At 36.5% G+C, this 20,363-nt stretch overlaps 4 protein-coding genes and 1 pseudogene across 5 annotated transcripts in view; all 5 read left to right on the top strand.

Moving 5' to 3' along the window:
- Positions 1-2,071, top strand: part of LOC149042186 (TNF receptor-associated factor 4-like) — a 3,195-nt gene extending 1,124 nt beyond the window's left edge. Inside the window, exons 2-3 of one of the 2 annotated variants that reach the window (XM_089212271.1) lie at positions 1,117-1,506; positions 1,832-2,071. In XM_089212271.1, the coding sequence (XP_089068397.1) occupies positions 1,117-1,506; positions 1,832-1,961 (520 nt within the window). In that variant the 3' untranslated portion in view covers positions 1,962-2,071. Of the gene's footprint in view, positions 1-1,036; positions 1,588-1,831 lie in introns of those variants that run through there. The other variant, XM_089212272.1, reaches the window with a different exon arrangement.
- Positions 2,072-6,191: 4,120 nt separating this feature from the next.
- LOC149042185 (uncharacterized) lies at positions 6,192-7,039 on the top strand (annotated as a pseudogene).
- Positions 7,040-8,691: 1,652 nt separating this feature from the next.
- Positions 8,692-11,514, top strand: LOC149042184 (uncharacterized). Its single transcript, XM_089212151.1, has one exon. It carries the CDS (start codon positions 8,806-8,808, stop codon positions 11,512-11,514), a length of 2,709 nt encoding a protein of 902 aa, XP_089068277.1. The 5' UTR covers positions 8,692-8,805.
- A 1,114-nt stretch (positions 11,515-12,628) lies between these two features.
- Positions 12,629-17,323, top strand: LOC149042183 (uncharacterized). Its single transcript, XM_089212265.1, has one exon. It carries the CDS (start codon positions 12,741-12,743, stop codon positions 17,073-17,075), a length of 4,335 nt encoding a protein of 1,444 aa, XP_089068391.1. The 5' UTR covers positions 12,629-12,740; the 3' UTR covers positions 17,076-17,323.
- On the top strand, positions 13,754-19,193 carry LOC149042182 (uncharacterized). The gene is made up of 3 exons (XM_089212266.1): positions 13,754-13,815; positions 17,340-17,367; positions 17,943-19,193. The coding sequence occupies exons 2-3, from the start codon at positions 17,358-17,360 to the stop codon at positions 18,950-18,952; spliced, it is 1,020 nt and encodes a 339-aa protein (XP_089068392.1). The 5' UTR covers positions 13,754-13,815; positions 17,340-17,357; the 3' UTR covers positions 18,953-19,193.
- The last annotated feature ends 1,170 nt before the right edge of the window (positions 19,194-20,363 follow it).

Here is a 20,363-nt window from a genome sequence, read left to right as displayed (position 1 = left end):
GCCTCTGCGCTAGTCAAAAGTAGCCCTAACTCTCAACAACCGTCCCTTGTGAGATCATTCAATTCTCGTTAAGGTTCCGTACGAGAAAGTTTTCCCATGTGAGTTGTCACTGGACGTCGAGGCTTTGCTTGTGCGTGCTATGGAGAATTGGGAACTTTTCCTTCTCCAGACCTGTCGAGCTTCATTGCGAAAGAAAAAAGAAAAGCTAACGACAAGGGAAGAGTCAGTTTAACTCCAAGTTCGGCAAAAAAGAGAATACAGATCAATCGCTAAGAAGAAGCCCCAAAACAAGGTAAATTTATGGCAACTGTGTCCTGACCTCAAAACTCTAGCGACTTGATTCAATGCGTGCGGTGCAAAGTACTAAGTGGAAGTGCATAAGAATTCCTATTCAAACCTTAATAAGAGTTTGAACAATTGACAGTTCACATTCTCTTTTGGCTTGTTAACTTAGCAATGATTCGTAGCTCATTTACGATTAAAATTGATCAGTTTGTTTTTTTTCCCTGGCGCTCACTACCGATTCCTTTTCCGAAAGCTTTCACCTTTAGTCCGGGTTAAGTTAAAAGACGCAGTAACCCAAGATGCGCCGATCTAAATTGTGCCATAAAGGCGGAAAAAGTCATTTCCTAGGCTCGTAAAAGTGTTACTTACATAAAAACAAACACTTCTCTGTCCATCATGAAACACTTAGCCCGGTGTTCTTTCTAGTCTAACCATATCTTTGAATTTTTACTCTGGTAATTTTAGCCGCGGGTTTGGTTGCTCAAGGCAGATTTACCATTACTTTTAGGGAGAATTTTGATCATCTTTTGTTAAATTCATGAAGTATCCAGCAAACATCTTGTGTTCCTTTGATTTTTGTGCTTCTTTCATATTGGGTTAGTGCTAGTCGGTTATCAAAAGACGCGATTCGGCTGATTACGGTAGCCAACGCTTGCGCTCATGTTTAGGTTTTTTGCATTTATGCGTAGGTCCCCGTTGCGGGGCATACGCTAGGTGCCACCCTTGACGGGATCTGATGCCAGTTGTGTGTTTATAAATCTTTACGAGGATCGAAAGCTGTAAAATGAGTTCACGTATTTTTTGTTGATGGAATCGCGTTCTATTTTTTAGCAAGGAGCTGATGAACAGACCCGTGTCCTTATTGTGCGGACACAGTGGATGCCAAGAATGTATACATCAGCTTATTTCAAATCAATCCGGAGGTGGACGGGAAAAGGCGTGTGCAGTATGTCGGGAGCCAATCAACGAACACATGTTGAACATCAGCATACCCCTCAGTTCAGTCATTTCCAAATTGAATGTGAAATGCACAAACGTTGGCTGCTCGTGGGTCGGTGAGCATGGTTCTAAGGAGAGACATCAAGAGACCTGCTCATTCCTCCTTCTGGAATGCCCCAATGGCTGTCCTGGATCGCATTTGCGAGATTCACTTGAGCGTCACTTGGAGATCTGCCCTCAAGAGAAAGTACCTTGCAAGTACTGCACTGCTGAGGTGGAGAGGTATATACTAGATCAGCATGAACCAACCTGTCAAGAAAAGCCCGGACCATGTCCATTAAATTGTGGCCATAATTTGCCCAGGTCAGTTATCATTCAGTTATCGCCATGAATTGATTCACAAAATTTTGTCATCATTTTTTTAAAGAAAAGAGCATGGAAAAAAAGTAATCAAAAGGACCAACACCCGGTTTTGCCCCAGTAGTAAAGCGCAGTTGAGGTAAAACTTGTTAAAATTTTTTTTGGCCTCTTAAAGGGTTAACCCGGTAATAGTAATAAAATTCCCAAAGAAGCCCGATAACGTAAGATCCATGTGTGTCTATTTCAGGTCCCATGTTCACCTTCATTTGGACGAATGTCCTAAAAGAATGATGAAATGCAGCGTGGCCGGTTGTAACAATTTCTACCAGTTAGGGATGGAAAATGCCCACAACGAACTTTATCAAGGAATGGATTAAAGAAGGCCTATTACAGGTAATGACATTTTTTTCTGTGTTCCACCAACAGGATATGGTGTTTAGATTTGAGGCCAAGTTTCACATTAATAGAAAAAAAGGAATGGAGACTGATGAACCTGGTAATTGCATTTCAGATAATTATAACCTGTTTTGATTTTAATGTACTGGTTAACATTGTTACGAACCTTATTGGTTAGTTACAGTAAGCCAAGGGCTAGTAAATTTTGAGATCAGGCTGGCAGATTCTACTAGGCAGTGTGAAATTTTGAAAAGGAATTTTTCTGGGGACTGTTAAAAGTACAGAATTATCTCAAGTCACACCAGCAAATCACATTCAGTTCGACTGTTTAACTGAGTGAACATTAGAAACAGAGAGCTAAACTACTGAATTTCCTATATAGTTAATTGAAGTAGTCACTAACTTTTATTTTCAATGTGTCCGATGTGAAGTTGACAAACCTTGGCTTGAGCTCGAAATATTGCTATTGGACAAGACTTTTGTTGTGCCCATGCAGGCTAAGGAGAATAGCTAATAGACTACATTTTCTGTATATTTTGGAGTTTGTAGATTAAACTGCATTTTGTTTTCTTCAATAGTAAAAGAACTGCCTTACAAAATACATCTAACAATCATTTGGAAGGAGTGCAGTTTCACCTTCACATTAAAAACTATCCCGGATGATGTAACAAAGATCATGGGTCTTCTGAAAGGAATAGTAAAGACACGTCCACTTGTTGTGAAAGTTGAGATAACAAAAGTGGATGAATGTGGAGAGAGAGTTGAATTCACATACAAGAGTGAACCTGTAAAGGACATTATCACTGAATCTGAATTTGAAAAGATGACGAATTTAATTGGTCCTCGTCCAGTACTAAAGTTGCCTACCGTAGTTAATAATAATAATAATAATGTTTATTCTTATATTGCGCAGTCTAACATGCGATAATATGATCGAGTGCGCATTACAACACTAAAATCCACCCAACCCAACCCAGGGGAGGACATCCATCACACAGTAATCTCGTGCGTGGGAAATTAACGTCTCCTACCCCAAACCCTGCAGGAGACGGGACCTCCGGCTTAACGTCTTATCCGAGAAGACGATGCGAGGTGAGTGAAGCGACTTGCTTAAGGCCACAACGTAGTGCCCCATCCAGGACTCGAACCCAGGCCGTCCGACCCAGAGTCCAGCGCTCTGACCACTGGGCCACTCACGCCTCACAGTTGTGTGGCTTTGATCAGAATTAGCTTTGCATAACTTTGGTAAGGGGAGATAATAACTAGGTTAGAGGTAACTTGAGACTGCCGAAAAAGTTGTGTGTAAATGTGGAATAAAAAATGAGCAAGGGGAGGGGATTTTAGAGAGTTTGTCATAAATGGAAGTTGTGAAAATGTGAAGTTGTGTTGTTTTGGCTGTCTATGCAGTGTCAGAATTCAATGTCTACTTATTCCTAGACTTCAGAAATGAGCAGAAAATGTGTTATTTCACAGTAGGTGGAGCAAGATGAGTCCTTGTAGAATTTTAAACATTGAATTAAAACTACTTGTTTTTATAACTTCCTTCTTTAAATTTTTATACTTTAAGGTAGCTCTAATTTCTTAACCTTTTTTCATACCTCATATAATGTTAGGAATATATTTATCAAAATTAATACTAGTAGTTTCTAGAACAGTATTGTTAGTTTTCAACTTCACCTCTGAATACCATCCTTATAGCTGAATGGGTTACCCACACAAATAAAATATATCTATCTATCAATTGGAGTCAGAGCAGACCAGTAAAATCTTTGAAATTACTTATACTCAAGCTGACTACAAACACTCATTATTTCTTATTCATTTCTGTTACTGGCAGGGCAGTGAGACAAAGGTCTGAAGGAACCCAAGGAAGGCTAATTGCTCTAAAAAAAAAAAGTTTAGCCATCCTATAAGTAATGATTAAATGGAAATAGATTTGCCATACTTTTTGTCATTATTCTAGTTGAAAACTAGGTGACAGAGTATGTGAAATGACTTTTTCTTTTTTTATCATATTTTATCGTTTTGGCTGAATTTAATGTCTACTTATTCCTAGACTTCAGAAATAAGCAGAAAATGTGCTATTTCACAGTAGGTGGAGCAAGATGAGTATATAAAAAAAAATAGATTTGCCATACTTTTTGTCGTTATTCTAGTTGAAAACTAGGTGAGTTAAGAATATATCTTTTACTTATCTTTTTGGTTAAGAATATATGAAAGTCATATTTGATATATGCTTTTTATTGACTTTTTCTTTTTTTATCATTTTTTATCGTTTTGGCTGAATTCAATGTCTACTTATTCCTAGACTTCAGAAATAAGCAGAAAATGTGCTATTTCACAATAGGTGGAGCAAGATGAGTAGATAAAAAAAAAATAGATTTGCCATACTTTTTGTCGTTATTCTAGTTGAATATGCTTTTTATCGACTTTTTCTTTTTTTATCATTTTTTTTATGCTAAATAAATTTAAACACTGCTGTTGTATATTTGTGTGAATGTACTTGAATCCTCTTTAACAAGGGAATAAAACAAGCCAAAGATAAGTAAAGATAAACCAGACCAGTAAAATCTTTGAAATTACTTATACTCAAGCTAGTTAATTACTTATACTCAAGTTAGTTTTAAGTGTTAGTACCAGTTATTACTTTGGTTAAGAATATATGAAAGTCATATATTTGATATATGCTTTTTATTGACTTTTTCTTTTTTTATCATTTTTTTTTTATGCTAAATAAATTTAAACACTGCTGTTGTATATTTGTGTGAATGTACTTGAATCCTCTTTAACAAGGGAATAAAACAAGCCAAAGATTTTGTGACACTTAACCCTTTCCTTCCTCACCCTCAGTTTTTTTAACTTTTTTTATCATTTGGCTGAATTCGATGTCTACTTATTCCTAGACTTCAGAAATAAGCAGAAAATGTGCTATTTCACAGTAGGTGGAGCAAGATGAGTAGATAAAAAAAAAATAGGTTTGCCATACTTTTTGTCGTTATTCTAGTTGAAAACTAGGTGAGTTAAAAATATATGAAAGTCATATATTTGATATATGCTTTTTTATTGACTTTTTCTTTTTTTATCATTTTTTTTTAGGCTAAATAAATATAAACACTGCTGTTGTATATATGTGTGAATGTACTTGAATCCTCTTTAACAAGGGAATAAAACAAGCCAAAGATAAGTAAAAGATAAACCAGACCAGTAAAATCTTTGAAATTACTTATACTCAAGCTAGTTAATTACTTATACTCAAGTTAGTTTTAAGTGTTAGTACCAGTTATTCCTAGACTTCAGAAATAAGCAGAAAATGTGCTATTTCACAGTAGGTGGAGCAAGATGAGTAGATAAAAAAAAATAGATTTGCCATACTTTTTGTCGTTATTCTAGTTGAAAACTAGGTGAGTTAAGAATATATGAAAGTCATATATTTGATATATGCTTTTTATTGACTTTTTCTTTTTTTATCAATTTTTTTATGCTTAATAAATATAAACACTGCTGTTGTATATATGTGTGAATGTACTTGAATCCTCTTTAACAAGGGAATAAAACAAGCCAAAGATAAGTAAAAGATAAACCAGACCGGTAAAATCTTTGAAATTACTTATACTCAAGCTAGTTAATTACTTATACTCAAGTTAGTTTTAAGTGTTAGTACCAGTTATTACTTTGGTTAAGAATATATGAAAGTCATATATTTGATATATGCTTTTTATTGACTTTTTCTTTTTTTATCAATTTTTTTATGCTTAATAAATATAAACACTGCTGTTGTATATATGTGTGAATGTACTTGAATCCTCTTTAACAAGGGAATAAAACAAGCCAAAGATAAGTAAAAGATAAACCAGACCGGTAAAATCTTTGAAATTACTTATACTCAAGCTAGTTAATTACTTATACTCAAGTTAGTTTTAAGTGTTAGTACCAGTTATTCCTAGACTTCAGAAATAAGCAGAAAATGTGCTATTTCACAGTAGGTGGAGCAAGATGAGTAGATAAAAAAAAAATAGATTTGCCATACTTTTTGTCGTTATTCTAGTTGAATATGCTTTTTATCGACTTTTTATTTTTTTATCATTTTTTTTTATGCTAAATAAATTTAAACACTGCTGTTGTATATTTGTGTGAATGTACTTGAATCCTCTTTAACAAGGGAATAACCCTCTCACTCCCAAGGGTGCCTATCTAGGTAAATGCCCTAATTGCATGAACACTCTCCGCTGAAACATTCCAAGTCAGTCAAAGAAGTGAAACGACGTAGAGACCGAGAACCGTCTAGGATTCCGGTAAAAAAGATAATAAATACTATGAAAAAGAGAAAAGTCAGATGCAAGCTTAAGTTCATTCTTAAGAAGTACACCCCTAAATCTTCACGATTATACAGCTTCGCGACTGACTTTAAATTATGGTATGTAAGGTATTTACACAGATGCAACTGTTTTTTTACTCATTTTGCTGCTTTTAATAGACTGACAACAAAGAAGCTGTCACAAAAAAGAAAGCAAACTAGTTGCTGTTGTTCACATAAAATTCAAAACTTAACTTGCGTCACCAAAAGATATTCCGTATCAAGAATAAACCTTTTGAGGTCGGGTGATGTTGAATTAAATCCAGGCCCAGATCAAAATGTGGACAACCAGACCAGACTGTCAGTAGACTCCACAACATTGCTTAACTTTCGATTAGGACAGTTAGGATTGAGAGCTCTTGATGTGGGTGGTGCAGGCGACTGCTTTTTCAGGGCAGTATCACATCAATTGTATGGTAATCCCAATAGTCACTTTCGCATCAGACAAGCTGCTGTTCACTATCTTAGGCATAACCCTGAACGTTTCATTGAAAGTAATACTCAGAATTCATGGAATGGTTACTTAACAATTATGTCAATGCAAGGTACGTGGTGTGATGCACTAACTGTACAAGCAGTTGCAGAATCACTAAATATACAAATTTATATTATAGAATCAAATGTAAATTTTGGACAGGTAACTTTGATACAGCCGCATCATCCATCACAGCAGCAACCAAGAACAATATATATAGGTCATGTTGATGAAATACATTATGTATCAACAGAACCAAATAGCTCTTGCTCAGGAAATGAGCACTGTAACAATAAGTATTATAATATCAATAATTTCACCAAACAAAATGTTCTTTCTGAACAAGTACAAAATAGTAGTCGAAAAAGAAAATACAATTCTGATCTGAAGAATATTAGGATAAGCACTGAGAGCAGTGAAAACAATGAAAAGCAAAGTTCAGCGACTAAACAAAACAAAACGAATGAGCAGAAAAAGAAATAGAATTCTTACATGAGCAATTACAGGCATACCAGAAGGGCTAATAAAAAAAATTAAGGTAATCAAAGAAACAATGAAACGCACAATTCAGTGACTAAACAGAATAAAACTGATGAGCAGAAAAAGAAATGGAATTCTTACATAAACAATTACAGGCATACCAGAAGGGCTAGTAAAAAATATCAAGGGAATCAAAGAAACAATCAAGTACACAGTTCAGTGACTAAACTGAATACAACTGATGAGCAGAAAAATAAATGGAATGCTTACATGAAAAATTACAAGCGTACCAGAAGGGCTAGTAAACAGAGTCAAAGGTATGAATGTGACAATGTAATGCAAAGTTCAACCACTAAACAGAATGACAAAAGACAAGGCCAGCACAGCAGCAACTCTTCTACACAGAGCCCTAAAGCTACCCAACTCCTCCGAAGGAAAAGAACGAGAACTAAATCGAGTTTATTCAGCACTTGAATCTAATGGTTATCCATCGAATTTCTTTAAAAACATCCAGGCCAAAAAAACCCGACGCTCAACAGTGTTGTCCCCGGAGGAACTTGTTGGCACATTTTTCAAGATGGTCGAGGCGTCCGAATCACGCAAGTCGTTCGCCTCTCTTCCATACATTAAAGGCGTAACAGAACCTCTGACTCGTGTCCTCAAAAAACACGACATCACAGTGGTGAACAAACCACTCATCACCCTCCAACAACAGTTCCCGGCTCCAAAATTTCGACCATCGTTGGAATCGCAAACAAATGTTGTTTATAAAATTCCTTGTGGTGACTGTTCATGGTGTTATATTGGTGAGACTGGCAGGGCCTTCAACACAAGAAAGAAAGAACACCTCAGAAATGTGAAAACCGCGGCAAAAGGCTCAAGAATTTCCAATCACGTCTGGGCCAATAGTCACGCAATAGACTTTGATAATGCATCCATTACTGACAAGGGCAGTTTTAGAACAAGAAAAACACTAGAAGCGTGGCATTCCAAGTTAACTCCCAATGCGGACAACAATTCCTGTCCTTTGCCCGGACAATACAACATTCTTTTTAACAAACATTCTTAGTTATCAGCATTTTTAATTTTTTACTTTGTACTTCACACCTAGTATTTCTTACCTTTTTATCATTTTACCCGTTGAAGGCTGTAGCGCAAACAGCCGAAAGCTCGTATATTTTTTAAAAGTTTTAGCCAGAGATCGTTTTTTAAATTTTACAAGAATGAAAAAACTCAATGTCAAAAACCAAAAAGGCAAAAAGTACAAAGCATTGCTGCCTTAATTTCAAGGTTTCATTACATTGTTTCCCAGGGCCCATTATATATCTGTAGTTGTTGTGATCAGCTGTGGTATAAACACAGTGTTTTTCCAGCTGCTAAAATAAGAAATTCTAACCCTGCTGCTGAAAAATACCTTTTAAACTCGAAAAGTGTTAACAATAAAGAGTGGCTGTGTAGAACATGTCATAATTACTTGGCAAAGGATAAAATTACACCTGTGGCTGTCTTCAATGGAATGAAATTCCCCAAAAAACCAGAGTTTTTTGACCTCAATGAATTGGAATGTAGGCTTATAGCTCCAAGACTTGCTTTTCAAAAATTAATGCAAGCTCCAAGAGGAAGGCAGCTTAAAATACATGGAAATGTTGTAAATGTGCCAGCAGAAGTGTCTGATACTGTCAATATGTTACCAAGGTTACCTAATGATACTGGCACAGTTAAAGTCAATTTAAAGAGAAAATTGCAATACAAAAGTTCAGCATTGTCTCTCAATATTAGACCACATAAAGTTGTTCAAGCAGCCAATTGGCTAATCAACAACAGCAGCCTCTACAGACAGGAAGGAATAACACTAAATGAAGGTTGGGGAGTGCAGTATACTGCAAACTGTTTATTAGATGATACTAATACTGAAAATCAAAGTGAACAATTACAAGAAATAGAAAAGAGCAGTGGTTCCAATAAGCAAGATGGAAATGACAGTAATGATAGTGATGATCAGTGGACTGAAGATGAAGCAGAAACACCTGCTGGTGTTACTGACACCATGTTGACCAACACACATTATTTTGAAGACAGTCAGCCTCAACGTATTTTAAATGTTGCACCAGGAGAGGGAAACAAACCCTTAAGTATATTCAGAGATCAATATTCTGAAGAGTTAGCATATCCTGGTATATTCCTTGGTCAAAGTCGACCAGAAAATAGAGATAGACTAGCTAATGTTCATTATAGCGACATTTGTAAATCTGAACTAAGACGATCAGATAGGAGAGCTGCTATGTGTGTTGAAAATATATTCTTCAAAACAAAAAAGCTTCAAATGAAAATTCTCCTAGGAAAATCACAAGTTGCACTTAGGAAGTGCAAAGGAAATAGCAAATCTTTAAATGCTGGACAGTTGAAATGTGAAGGAGCAATTGAGCGCTTGATTCATCTTGATGAAGGATTCCAATTTTTGAAAGCATTGAGAGGTAGCCCACCATATTTTGAAAAAGCTAAGAAAGACTTGTTTGCAATGATAAGACAATTAGGACCCGCTTCTATATTTTATAGCTTTTCTTCAGCAGAAACACAGTGGATACATTTCCTACGAATACTTGGTCAGGTAGTAGATCGCAAAGACTACACTAGCACTGAGCTTGAAAATATGACCTGGGATGAGAAATGCAGGTTAATTCAAAGTGACCCAGTAACATGTGCCAGACATTTTGATTATCAAATAAGTCAATTTCTCACAAACTTTCTTTTCGATAAAGCTAAACCATTAGGGAAAATTTCTGACTGGTTCTACAGAGTAGAATACCAGCAGCGGGGTTCACCCCACATACACATGGTTATATGGCTTGAAAGTGCACCAGTGTTTGGAGTTGATGATGATGCTGTTGTTACAGATTTCATTGATAAGATAATTAGTTGTCAGTGGCCAATTGCTAATACAGAATTATATCAACTTGTGAAGAGACAAATTCACAGACATTGTAACACTTGTAGGAAGAAATCAAAGAATGAATGTCGATTTAAATACCCACAACCTCCTATGAGAGCAACTGAAATTCTTTATCCTCTTGAAGGAGACATACCACAAAGTAAAGTAAAACAGTACAAAGACACTTGGAAAACAATCAACAAGCAATTAAATGATATGAAAGAAGGTGAACCTATATCCTTTGAGCAACTGCTTGTCAAGTTAAAGGTTACTGAAAATGAATATCGATTAGCTGTTAGGTCATCTTTAAATGCACCAACTGTCTTTTTAAAAAGAAAACCCAATGAGTTAAGAATAAACAACTATAATCCTGCCTGCCTTGAGGCTTGGAGAGCAAATATGGATATCCAGTTTGTCCTTGATGTGTATGCATGTGCCATGTATATAGTTTCATATATTTCTAAAGCACAAAAAGGAATGAGTGAACTGTTACGACAAGCATGTGATGAAGCCAGAAAAGGAAATTCTAGCATAAAGCAACAAGTAAGAGACATTGGAAACAAATTTTTAAACAGCGTCGAGATAAGTGCACAAGAAGCTGTTTACATTGTTTTACAGCTTCCTATGAAGAAGTCTTCTCGTCAAGTAATATTCATAAATACCACTCCTCCTAATGAAAGAGTGCAGCTTTTAAAGCCAATAAACGATATTCAAGAAATGGAGGATGATTGTGAAGATGTATACACCAATGGTCTTCTGCAACGATATGCAAAGCGCCCTTTGAGTCTTGAGCACTTAACTTTGGCAGATTGGGCTGCATGGTATGACTCAGGAGGAAAACCATATATAAAAAAATCAGTTATAAAGGATGCTGATAACCTTCCATTAGAAACAGCTGATAGTGATGAAAATGATGATGACCTTTTTGATAGCAATGCTATCAATAGCAAAAAAAGATCAAAAGCAAGAATTATTAGAAGTGTTTGGTATAACCGTGAAAAAAATCCAGAAAAACACTATCGCGAACTAATAATGCTCATTACATCGTGGAGAAATGAAGACACTGATCTGTTGGCTAATTTTTCTTTCTACCAAGAACGTTTCTTAAATGTTAAAGATTCTATAGATGAGCAAATGAAATTATATGCTGTTTGCAGTGAAAACTTGGATAAAATCCAGGAAAACTTGAATGGGATTGATGCTGATAATGATAACTTTGACTCAATAGCACCATATACACAAAACATAGAAAAAGGAAAAGGGACAGGGAACCATCTCGCGTTCCTGTTAAAATAATTCTAAAGGCACTAAGTAATACGAAGTCTAGGAATAGAATCAAGTCTTTTGTAAGACAACATCTTCCAGACAGTTCTTTTATCACTAATTTATGTAGAAATTACAACACCTGGAAATTCTGGTATACCAATGATCATTATTATAGTAAATTTGTTTTTTACATGAACATACAGAAAAGAAAATTTACAACAACAGATAACTATTCTACATGTAACTGTAGACAAACACATATCCGTGTGGCAGATTTAATGAATTCTGATGGAAAAAGCTTTCCTCAAACTCATAATGATAATTCAAAATTAAATGGAGGTATGTCTCCTGAGAATGCTGTTAGTCATGATTTACCATGGGATCGTTTAACTGAAAGGCTTCGTCTCATAGGACTTATACCACATGATGTAGGTGGATTTGGAGATTGTTTCTTTAAATCAGTTTCGCACCAACTGTATAGGACTGCTGACTTGCATCTTGAAATTCGTATGGCTGGAATTGGCCATTTACAGAGTTACCCAGAATTGTATATTGAAAGCATTTCTAATGATCACTGGAATAACTATATTCAACAAATGTCAAAACAAGGCACATGGTGTGATAACATCATAATGCAAGCTGTGGCCAATGCATACAACTGTGTCATTCATATCACACAGTCTAATATAAATTCACCTGAAAGTACAATCTTAACTCCTGTTGCTGATCAGGATGGACGAAAGACAATATTTATTGGATATATTAACGAGTTGCATTATGTTTCAACATTGACTGACAAAAACAGTAGATATAAAAACAAACTCACATGCATAAAGAGGAAATTATCAGAAACCAATGAAAACAGACATGGTAGACTTCTTAAGCACAGAAATTACATGAAAAGAGTCAAATATACAGAAACAGCTAATGAAAGGGCAAGCAGACTTGAAGATAAGAGAGGCACTTATAGAAAAACAATGTCTGAAGAAACTGCTGAAAAGCGAAAAGAGAGACTTAAAAATAATAGAGACACTTATAGAAAAAGAGTGTCTGAAGAAACTGTTGAAAAGCAAAAAGAGAGACTAAAAAGTTACAAAGACTCTTATAGAAAAAGAACGTCTGAAGAAACTGTTAAAAAGCGAAAAGAGAGACTTGCAAATAGGAGAGCCAGTTATAAAAGGTCTCAAACAATTTCTGCAGGACAAAAAGAGAGCTCTGCTGGTCCAGTTCACGAACAAAAACATGCACAAAATAACATGAACGATTTTCATAAGTCCAATCAGTATTCAGTTTGCCAATGCACTGTCTGTTTTGAAGCATGGCCATTGAAATCCAGTCCAAGGAAGGTTGATCACTACCAGTGTCAGAGGTGCATACGAGATAAACAACAACCAAAAAAGTTTTCTAAGGAAAATGACATGGTGCCATCATTAGTACCTTTACAACTGCAGGGGTTAACCCAAGTAGAAGAAATGCTTATTGCACGTGCACTTCCTGTTATGCGAGTTTACATAAAACCTGGTGGACAAAGGGGCTATTCAGGCCACTGTATCAATTTGCCTCAGGATATAGCTGAACTAGCACATTCTCTGCCTAGATACCCAAAAGATCTATCTGTTATTGTTGTTAAGATGAAAGGTAAAGAGAACAGTTTTAAAAATGTGACAGTGCGAAGGCAAAATGTAGCTGATGCACTACAATGGCTTGTTAATAATAACTCACACTACAAGGACATAACCATCAATCAAAATTCTTTAAATTCTTTACCAGAACATGGTGTTCCACATGGTCTTCTCTCGGTTGAAACAGAGAATATAGATTTGGATGCCACATGTGAACCTGACTTAGGTCCTCAAAATGAAGATGACATTGTTTATAATGAGGGTACTGAAATGAGTAGTTTTCTGCCTATTCCAGAGTGTCAGCAGCAAGAAATAGAAGCTGTGCGCCAACAATTGTCTAATGATTCTAATCACTTGCCCTGGCCAACAGTTGGCAGTGAACCATTAAACGAGTATGTAACTCCCTATTTAGCAACAATGGCTTTCCCAACATTATTTCCAGATGGTAAGGGTGATCCTACTAACCCATCATTACGCCGAGATATACCACTCGGAGAAAGAGTAAAGCACCTTTTAAAGTTTGGAGAAAACAAGAATGACAAATGGGTATATCGCTTTGCTACTCACCCCAGATTTGGTTACTGGGCATTGAATATGATACAAAGAAAACGTATTCTGCAACAGACAGGCATGTTCCTAAAACAAGACCCAGGAGAAGCTCATTTGACTGCTGAGGAGCTGCGGCAAATGGCAACTAGCAATAACACAAGTATGTTTATATCTAAGATATCACGCTATCTTAGTAACATTACTGGTTCTAATGCTTATTGGCACAAAGCTAAAGAAGATTTAAAAGCAATAATAGCCCATGCTGGAGCTCCAACATTCTTTTTCACATTCTCCTCTGCTGATATGCATTGGCCTGAACTTCATGCAATTTTTGGCAACTCAGTCAGTAATAATTCAACTGACAACAAACGGCAGAATGTGATTAACAATCCTCATATTACAGACTGGTTCTTTACACAGCGTTTAGAAAGTTTTATTAAATACTGGTTATACAATTCACTAGATGCTGAGTGGCACTGGTACAGATTTGAATATCAAGCTAGAGGTAGTATACATTGTCATGGTGTAGCAAAGCTGAAAAATGATCCAGGTTTATGTAAACTCTCAGAAACAGCTCTAAAAGGCTATTTGGCTGAAATGTCCACTAATACAGCTGAGCAAGTCAATATACTAGAACTCAATCAACAGATAGTGGATGGGAAAAAGGCTTCCCAGGTAGTTTGTCAGTATGTAGATTGGTTATTGTCTACATATAATCCAGATCCACCAGATAATGGCACATGGGTGAAGCCCTCTATTCATCCTTGTCAAAAGCGTCACAAGGACCTTGTAAGTTTACAAGACTCTGAACAAGATTATGTTGATTTGTTGAATACTGTACAAAGGCACACTCGCTGTAGTACAAACTATTGTCTTAGAAAGAAACAAAACGAAACAGAACTGAAATGTAGATTTAAGTTTCCATTTGAACCTTGTGTTAATACAAAACTAGAGTTTGAGCCCATTCATACAAAAGATCGAGGCACTCAATACAAAGCAAAGATCATAACAAAGAGGAATGAGAGCAGACTCAATAATCACCAACGACTTCAGCTTCAAGGCTGGAGGGCAAACTGTGATATTCAAGTGATCATTGATTATCATGCATGTGTTGAATACCTTGCAAAATATGCTTCAAAAGGTGAACCAAAGTCACCTGTAATGAAACTTGCATTTAATTCTATTGTCCGTAATTGCAACAACAATAGCAACCCTACAAAATTGATAAAAAAAGTGATAATGAAGTCACTTGGCCAACGTGACTTCTCTGCACAAGAGACTATGCATCATCTCATGTCACTGAAACTTGTCAGCTCATCATTTAATGTGGTACCTATTAGTCTAAATGGTTCACGTAGAATCAAAACTATAACAAATGATGGAGATACTGTAACCAATGACTCATTGCTTGATACTTACGCTAAAAGGGAAAAATATATTCAAACCATCCCAGATATAATAGCTCTTAATTTCATTCATTTTGCAACAAAATACAAACTTGTCAACAACAAACTAACAGTTCAGCCTCATAACATGATTCCCAGAGTTTTTCCAGTATTTTCTTCCAATTCAAAAGGTCCAAATTTTGGACTTTATTGCAAATATCAGTTACTTAAGCACAAACCTTGGCATACTACACAAGACAATGCCTGGGATTGTCAGGAAGGCACTGATGAAATATACATCACAAAATGGAAGGAATTTCTACAAACACCATATGCTGAAGAGCATGTTCCTGACTGGTATGAAAAACTACAAAGTGTACAGAATAACACAGAAGAGGAACCAAATATAGAGCACTCTTCAGAAGAGCTTCCACAGCGTGAAGAGTGGATGGATTTAGCAGATCTCATACCTGGGTATTTTGTTAACCAAGATAATATAACACAACAAACCTCTCAGCCTGATTATGACTGGCAAAATGACAAGATTAAGTATGCAAATCACTTAATACAGGAAATGCCATCCTGGATAAAAACTAAGAAAGATACTTTGGATTCTACCTTTGGTTTGCAACAACAAAATATTGATGTTAATACACTCAGTGACATGCAAAGACATGCCTACAATATGGTGAAAGCACATTCTAAACAAGCCTGCCCTAAAGATCCATTGCTTCTTATTATACTTGGAGTTGCCGGTACAGGGAAAAGTTACCTCATTAATGCCATCCGAAACCTGCTCCAACACTCTTGTGCAGTGACTGCCACAACTGGCAAAGCTTCATTTAACATAAACGGATGTACAATCCATTCACTATTAAAATTGCCTGTTGGCCCAAGACATAACAAAGAATTAACAGGACAAGGGCTTGTCACATTACAAACCAAGCTGAAAGATATCAGTTATATCCTAGTTGATGAATACTCTATGCTAGGACAAACATTGTTTGGCTGGATTGATAGACGCTGCCGACAAGCAACAGGCAAAAATGACGAAGTATTTGGTGGTAAATCCATGATATTAGTTGGTGACCCAACTCAATTGCCTCCAGTGGCAGATAAGCCATTATATCATTCGAGACCCTCCAGTTCTACAGGTGAACAAGGCTATTTAGCTTATCACATGTTTGGCAATGTTGTAAAACTGTCAGTAAACCAGAGGGTTCAAGGCTTAAATAAACAGCAAGCTCAGTTTAGAGATTTACTCATACGCCTTCGCACAGGAGATTCTAATGAGCAAGATTGGAAACTTCTTTTGGCAAGACAGCCTTCCATAGCATTGAACGTGAATGAGTTTCAAGATGCCACTAGGCTCTATTTCAGCGATGAAGAAGTTGCTAATTATAACTTTGAACAGTTATCAGAACTTCATCAGCCAATAGCCTGCATCACTGCACGTCACTCTAGTGATATAGCTAAGAAAGCAAGTTCAGATGACATGTCAGGTTTACAACCGACCATTTTCCTTGCAAAAGGTGCACATGTAATGCTTACCATGAACCTATGGATAGATGTTGGACTTTGTAACGGTGCAACTGGCACGGTTGAAGATTTCATTTATGCAAACAACCAGCAACCACCAGACTTGCCTGTCGCTGTCATAGTAAAATTTAATGAGTATAGAGGTCCATCTATCAGTGATAGCATTCCACGATGTGTGCCTATATGCCCAATAACAATAACCTCACAGACACTAGATGGTTTACATGAGAGACAACAGTTGCCTCTCAAACTTGCTTGGGCAATCACAATACACAAGAGCCAAGGGTTAACACTGCCAAAAGCATGGATTGACATTGGTCAGACTGAAACTACTGCAGGCATTTCATATGTAGCTATAAGCAGAGTGAAAACACTTTCATCTTGTATTATTGAACCAATGACTTTTGAAAGACTTAAGAGTCTTAAGAAATCCACTAATTTAAAATATAGACTTGAAGAAGAAAGCAGGCTATATAATCTAGCAAATATAAATTGATCCCAAGTTGAGTGATGCGAACAAAGTCACTCACAACAGTACAGCACCCAAAATTGATTAATTAGAATAAATTGATTATACGGCCTTCAACACATGCATATATAAATGATTTTTTTTTATGGTTATAAATAGTTCACTTTCCAACTACATTTAAAGCAAAGTTCCATGTAATGTTTCAGAGTGTTGTATTAACTAGGGTTTAAAGGTATTTTAAACACCCTCCTAAAACATCTGTATACATCCTTATTTTTTTTTTTTCAACAGACAAGACAGAGATCTAATATGGCTTCAGGTATGTATCTCCCGGTCATACTTAAATATTATGATTATACGTTCCTTTCTTCTATTAAACTAATGCTTCTTGTTTTAAAATCATTTTATAACCTTACCTGCTCTATATGCTGTCATTAATAAAACATATTATTTTGAACATCTAGGTATTAGATGTACACTGTTTCCTATCACTTTTGTCACCCTTTAATGTTCTCATGTAGTTATATGATACAATTTATTTTTCCCACACCTCTTGCATGTTGGTGGCGAACTTTGGCCAAAATATCACTGTTATTTGTACTAAAAATAATCTTAATTACAGTAATTAATGAGTGGTGAACTGCTCTTGTTTTGCTAAATTTTAACACTTCCCCTTCTATTAAGCCTTTCCTTTCTATTTAGCCCCCCCCCCCCAATGCGCCTTAGAACAATAAGCCCCCTGTGGGCTTAATAGAGGATTTACAGTACATGAAACAAGGAGACTAATATTTACACATATGTTTTTTTCAAATAACACAAACTACCTTATGCAGTAGTCCCATCCATGCCAAATTTATTACATTAATCTAAATATCTTTTTACCTCCTCCTACAGAAAAACAAGACATAACTTGCTTTGTGCATAATGTCTCACCAGTAAAAAAATCTGGACCAACAAGCTACTTTAACTGCCACCTTCAGACAGAGAAAGATCTAATTGGCAGTGTATGCTTTGCAACTGAAAAGAAGGAAACTCTTGATGCAATGGCCGCACAAAGATCACCGGTTAAAATTTCAAATTTTAACATCAGCAATAAGTATGGACGAAGTGATGTAGTAATAAACAGGAACACAACCATCACTTCAACAACAGCTGATTTTCCATACAAAGCACAAGATGATGTCACATCAATTGCATCCTTGTCAAAAGTAGCACCACAACAGCTAGTGTCAATAAAAGGAAAGATATCACATCTAAGTGCGACCAAAACTATAGTCATCCAAGATTCTCCTGTCAAAAAACAGGAAGGCTATATAGTTGATCCATCTGGTTACATAAAAGTTATTTTCTGGGGTGAGCATGTTGACAGCGTCACACCACAGTCCACCTATTTCTTCAACAACTTGAGAATGAAAGTATCTCAGAATCAAAGATACTTGAACACACCAAAACAAGATAATTTATACACCATCAAGGACGCTGAACCCTTCAAACAAACATTACCTGAAGTCAGTGACATCTCAACAACAACAGAAACCATTGGAGAAATACTAGGAATAAGCAGTGTCACCAAATACAACTGTTGTTGTTCATGTTCAAAAAAAGTTACAATCAAGGGAAAAATTGCAGTCTGCGATAACTGCAAAGTAACACAAAAGGCAACCAACTGCAGTGTAAAGTGGACACTCAAGATCCATATCCAAAACTCCAAACAACCACTGCAGAAGCTTCAGCTACAGGTTTATCAACAAGCAGTGCCAAAGTTGTTTTCAATTTGTCACTTAATTGCAAATGAAACAACAGAGGAGGAAATCACAGAGGCTGTCTTAAACCTAGACACAGTTAAAGTATGCTTTGACACGCAAACGCGAAAACTTGTGGACATTGAAAAAATTGCCATTTAACATGTTTTGTTGCATTTTCCTTTGTAACAAACCAATCTCTAGTAACTATTTAAGTTACTAATAATTCATGCTATGAGATACAAACACTAAAACTTTTAGATATCACAAAAACTTTTATAGCACTTAATTTTTGAATTTCATATTAAACTTTCTTGAAACTATTCCATTTACTATTATTCATGTTACTGTTAGAAAAATTAGTCTCGCTCATTTAGTATCTAAACTACATTGTAAATGAGTAGATTCTCATGTCAGTACCATAACACAATAAAAGTTATTTAAACAGTGATGAAGATGTAATCACAATCATGATATTGATGATCCCTTACCTCCAACTGGAGCATTGGACATTCACCACTTCAGTTCCCCATCTTTGTGATGCCTTGAGCATTCCAAAGTACTGCCTTTCGGGAGATGTTTCTAGCCAGTTTAACAGTATTCAAAAAATGGGCGCCTACGGCAGATTCCATTCCACTGCAGCAGACACAAGTACCCATTGGGTACCTATTTTTGAAACAGTCCAAGCAGAACCTCTCGCCACATGAATCGCATCCCATTTGACAGAACGTTGTCTTTTTTCTTTTCAAGCATCTTTTGCACCTTCCCTTGCTCATTTTTACGGGCCAATGTCCAGTCTGAACAGTTCCTTCTTGAACGGCATGTTGACGGGATGAGAAGTCGCCGATCAGCATCTTCACCATTTCGATGCGAAACTGAAGTTGCGTGAAGTTCGGATGGTTATCCGCAATTTGCATTAAAATATGTGCATTCACAATGCTTACATCTAGACAAAACCACAACAGATACCGCCACCATTTATTTGCTCGTCTTGACGTATTGTAATATTGCCGCATCTGATCGCTATGATCTACTCCTCCCATGTACTGGTTGTAGAGTTTTACCACTGGGAGAGAAGGAACTGCGATGTACGTTCCATCCTTCTGCTTTCTGCGAACAGTTTCGTTTCCCCTTGCATTGCATTGAGTACTTATGAAAGCCACGGCTTTTTTGTCTTTCCAAACGGATGCGACAATGTTCCCTTTCCGACGAAAGAGAGATTCGCCACGACAGAGCGCTTTCACTTCGGGCTTCTTAGCTTTTAAATCTTTAGGAAAGTCAGTTCTATTGGCACGTGTTGTTCCACAAAGATAGAGTTTGTTGGACAGTAAATCTTCAGCCAGTCGAACTGAAGTGAAAAAATTATCACAAAAGATGTGATAATTTTTCCCCTTCAGATCGTTGACAAGGTCGCAAACAACACGATGTCCAAGACCGTGTTCAGGCTGGCCACCATCTTTTTTGCCTGGGTAAACTTGCATGGCGCTCACAAAACCATTCGTTGCATCAGCACGCACCCATACTTTAATGCCCCGTTTCACGGGCTTCATGGGCATGTACTGTTTGAAGCCAA

This window comes from Pocillopora damicornis, chromosome 7, assembly GCF_964200805.1.
Source record: "Pocillopora damicornis chromosome 7, jaPocDami1.2, whole genome shotgun sequence".
NCBI classification, from domain to species: domain Eukaryota; kingdom Metazoa; phylum Cnidaria; class Anthozoa; order Scleractinia; family Pocilloporidae; genus Pocillopora; species Pocillopora damicornis.
This window is presented reverse-complemented; position numbering and strand designations above follow the sequence as displayed.

Coding starts and splice junctions, on each gene's coding strand:
- LOC149042183 (XM_089212265.1), top strand. CDS start 12,741: ATGAACGATTTTCATAAGTCCAATCAGTATTCAGTTTGCCAATGCACT.
- LOC149042184 (XM_089212151.1), top strand. CDS start 8,806: ATGAAATTCCCCAAAAAACCAGAGTTTTTTGACCTCAATGAATTGGAA.